This window comes from Lathyrus oleraceus, chromosome 7, assembly GCF_024323335.1.
Source record: "Lathyrus oleraceus cultivar Zhongwan6 chromosome 7, CAAS_Psat_ZW6_1.0, whole genome shotgun sequence".
Lineage (NCBI taxonomy): Eukaryota > Viridiplantae > Streptophyta > Magnoliopsida > Fabales > Fabaceae > Lathyrus > Lathyrus oleraceus.
In genome coordinates, this window is record NC_066585.1 from 317,292,074 (window position 1) to 317,296,624 (window position 4,551).

General features: G+C 39.7%; 1 protein-coding gene across 1 annotated transcript; it reads right to left on the bottom strand.

Moving 5' to 3' along the window:
• Positions 1-289: 289 nt before the first annotated feature.
• On the bottom strand, positions 290-1,187 carry LOC127103604 (uncharacterized). Its single transcript, XM_051040856.1, has 2 exons — positions 1,136-1,187; positions 290-990 (listed from the first exon to the last, which is right to left on the bottom strand). The coding sequence occupies exons 1-2, from the start codon at positions 1,185-1,187 to the stop codon at positions 290-292; spliced, it is 753 nt and encodes a 250-aa protein (XP_050896813.1).
• Between the last annotated feature and the right edge of the window lie 3,364 nt (positions 1,188-4,551).

The window sequence follows — 4,551 nt, forward strand, 5'->3', positions numbered from 1 at the left end:
GACAGTTGCAGGAACCTTCAATGGCTTTTATGGAGCTTTCTTGGAGGGAGATTTTGGATTAGTTGAAGGCTTAGTCTTAGTAGGAGATTTCTTCTTTTGAACCATTTTTTCTAGGGCAGACGTGCTAGGATTCATTGGCTTCTTCACCTTCTCAAGAGTGACAATAGGTGTCATTTTAACATTAATCTCTTCCTCATATTCTTATGCAGACTCAAATTTGTGCGTCTGTAGTAGAATCCTTCTCTTCCTCAACAACTTTTCCTTCCTCCTCAGTAATTACTTCATTTTTCTACTGGCCATTCAAGCTATTTCCAGCCTCCTCATTGTCATCTTTCTCACTACCAGCATTGTCATCAATCTTTTCCTCCTCCCTTTCTTTGTCTATATTATCTTGCTCTTCCTCATCATCATCACTAAGTTTTTCTTCTTCAACAATATCTTTACCTTTCACCTTTTCATGTGCATCATCCATTATCTCCTTCTTGTCTTTAGCAGCCTGGGAAAACAAATCCTTCAGTGTTCTTCCGTCCTCATCAGAACTTTCATCAGCATCACTTTTCTCTTTCTGCTCCTTCTTTTTAACAATGTCCTCAACAAACATGCCAATGGTCTTCACTTGCTTAGGATTGTTTTTATTTTCGGCCTTCTTCTTAGGCTTTTCTATGGTGTCCTCCTTGGGCACGCCGAAGTTAGATTCTCCTGGAGCACCAGAGAAAACAAAAAATTTCTGCTTCTTCTTTTCCTTAAATTCCTCCTTTTTCCGGGGTTGATCATTTTCTTTAAGTTCTCCCAGAATATGATATGGAAAAACAGGCACAACTTCATCATTATAGTTCCACTCATTTAGTTTCTTCTCCCATTCAAACTTTTTCCTTTGAAAATTTATAGAAAACTCTTTGGTATTTTTGCATCTATAACAACACTTTCCATAAAATCTTATCTGTCTCAAAGCTTGCTTCACCTGTTGATTCCTGTCTTGTCTCCAGTTTCCTTCTCATGCCGTTAGGTTTCATCAGAGTTTGGATGGCAGCCTTATCAAAGGCAGCCCGTGGGTGGCATATTTCATCAGTTGCCGTATGAGGCACACCATGTCTCTTGCAAATATTGGAGATAAAGCAGGGGAAGTACATCATACCTTCCTTCTTCTTAGAACAAGATTGAATCTCTTGCACAATAATCTTTTCCATATTTATGCCTTCTCCGCTGGTTATACATGTTGGTGTAAGCCCTACAAGCCAATACTTTTGGTACTTGTATCGAATTATTTATTAATAATAAAAGGCTTTTTCTTTATTATGTTTGTTTAATAAAGTCCCTAGAATAGCTAGTCCGTTTAATGTATCAAGTGTGACTTAATCATGAGATCACGTTAAACATAAGGACACTATTCTTAAAGTATCCGTAGTCGAGCTTTATTATGAAGTGGGATAAATTAAAGCATTAAGACTATCATGTATATAGACTGATGATCACATCTCATGGATCATGGATAAGGAGTTATCAAGTCTTAAACATAGGTATGAATATTAAGAGTAATATTTATACTGGATTGACCCGCTATGAGAATACTATATAGAATGTTATGCAAAGTGTCATAAGTTATTCTCATGGTGATAATGATGTATACCATCCTTCGACCTGAAACCACTATGGACCCTAGATGTAGAGTCGAGTGCCTTATTGCTGATCAAACATTGTCCATAACTGGATGACCATAAAGACAGTTGATGGGTACTCCATGAAGCATGCTGAGGGACATGAGTGACCTAGATGGAATTTGCCCATCCTGCTGTCGCATCCTGCGAAAAATCAACCGGCGAGCTAAAAACAAAACACACACAGAGCCGCCACTGCGCGTTATTTATCCCAAGATAGGGAAAGGAAACGCTCAGAGAAACCTGGAAAGAACATGGTCTCGCGACCAAAGAGAAAGGGTAAGGGAGTCGGTTACGCAAGGGGAAGGTATTAGCACCCCTCACGTCCGTCGTACTCGACGGGATCCACGTCCTAGAATAAAGAATAGGTTGCTAAAACATCACACACACACACGGGGAACGCAAGTGGGGTTAAGAGAAGGGAGCTCGATAAGACATTGCATCTTATGCCTACATATCTCGTTTGGAACGAGAATCAGAGCCACTGTAGTTCGGCTTACGCACGCCAAACAACACAAAACAATTAAACACACAAGGGTGGCAAACATGGAGCCCGACAACCACTGGATGGAATTACGTCAGCATCCGAACCAAAACACGCTCAAAACGGCAAACGTGGAGCCCGACTGCCAATCAATGGACTTACGTCAGCATCCGAACCAAACACACAATCAGATAACAAGCAAACACACGCAAAAGAAAAAAAAGTTGCCCGGAGAGGTCTCGCACGACCCCCTGCCTACATACCTCGTCTGGAACGAGGATCAGGGCGATGTAGTTCCCCTGAAAGGGACTGAATTACTAGCCAGAAACCAGGGAAAGACACACTACTAGGGAGCTGGACTCGAGCCTAGTGTTGTCATGCATCGTTACCCTAAGTTCAGTTTTCTATCCTACTTGCATAAGCAAACTACTCCTATCCAGGAAGGAAGCAAGCATACAAGCATACAAAATAGTTCAAGCATACATCAAATGAGAACAAGCATCTCAAACAGATATCCACATAGCACGCACTATAACCAAACAAGGGGCTCACACAATAGGTTTGACTGCCTCAGCAAGTCATCTGTACGGGCTGTGTTTGCTCTTAACCTTGCCATTACGAGGCTAAGGTGAAGCAGATGAGAGGTGAAGTGAGGATCAGACCTCACAGCTCTTATCCCTGATCAGGGAGAGCTTCAGACAAGGGAGCGTGGGTCCAGAATGGAGGGACCCTTCTACGCTCAATGACTCCGACTCGATTGTGCGACAGCACAGATCTTGGGCTTGTGTCCCAATGCATCAACACACAGCCGTGTGAGCAGAGGGACGACACACAGAATAGTGGGGGATAGATTGCTTATCCCTAACTTCCACCAATTGCCTCTTAGAGGTCTTTCACCTGCTTGGCACGAAAAATAAACAACCACAATCATTGCCTCTTAAGGAGGACTTCAGACATTTGCCCGGCCAAATAACAGGCCGGGTCTCCCAGACTACATGAAGTCAAAAGGACCTACCTCAAGCGGTTTACACAACCGAGCAACGGCTATCAAGCAAGTTCTTAAAAGAACTAGAAGCGGCTAAATGTACCTGTACAAAAGCTAACCAGTTAGTAACTCAGACAACCAATCAAAAAACAACAAATGTTAATCAGTCCGACTATGCAAGCCAAGGCACACAAAGGCAAGCTATGAGCTCAAGCCCAAGCTTCACAACCTACAAAACAATGTTATGTTAGTGTACAAACATCAAACAACATCATTTCAATCAACTTGGATCATTCTCCATGAGCATGGTGCTATTCATCCTGAAAAATCAAGCAAATGTTAGCAACAAGACCACTAGGCCAAGCCTAGGGTCCAAAAGCAAGAAAAATTCCTAAACAGCAAGATATTCTCAACCAAACTCAAATTAATGCAAATAGAAAACCAACACAATTAGTCCCATGTCCATATCATCCACCACATTCATTTCATGATCAAAACATGTCAACTTATGTCAAATGGAACACAAAACATCCAAACAGAACTATTGCATCCAATTCCATATCAAAACAATTCCAAAAATCCTCAAATAATTTACACCTAAACAGGACCTATTCAAGGTATGGCATGTCAAATTTCAGCTTAATTGGTCAAAGGGAACTATGTCAATGAAAATCAACAAAAACAGACACAATTATATGATCCAAACCATAGCATCAACACATGCATTCACTTCAAAAATTCACAAGTCAATGAAAACAGTAAAGAAATGAGTGGGACCAAAAGCATCATGTCCTGTCATGTGTCTATAACCAGCATACCAAATTTCATATTCATTCAATACCATATGAGCATTTCACATTAAATCTACCAACATGTATCACATGAGCTTGCACAATCAACCACCAGAGATAAAAAATAGCAATCAATTTGAAAATGCCACATAAAATTCCACAAAAATTCACATAGCATCTTAACATGTTAATGAACATCCATGCAAAATTTCATTCCATTCTAACAAGTCTAGGTCATTCAAATAAATCCAGCAAGTTGACATAATGAGGTGTGACACCAATTGTCACACCTAGATTCCAAAATTTATAACTCAAACACCAGGAATCCAAAATTCATGAAATTTACATGGAAATAACCATCAACCAGTCTACAATTACCACAAAAAATTTCAAGCATTTCTTTGTAACCATGAGAATTTCACAATGGATATGGCAAAGTGTATCAAAATATATCACATGCTAAACAACCCTAAGTCAAACACAATTTTCACCATGCACAACTTCAATCAATAGGTCAATAAAATTCTACAGTCAATTAGGAAGTCAACAAAAAAATCCACCTATTTTTCTGATTTTTAATTAATTTCTTATGAATTTTTTAAAGTGTTTATGAATTTTTAGTAATTATTTTAATTA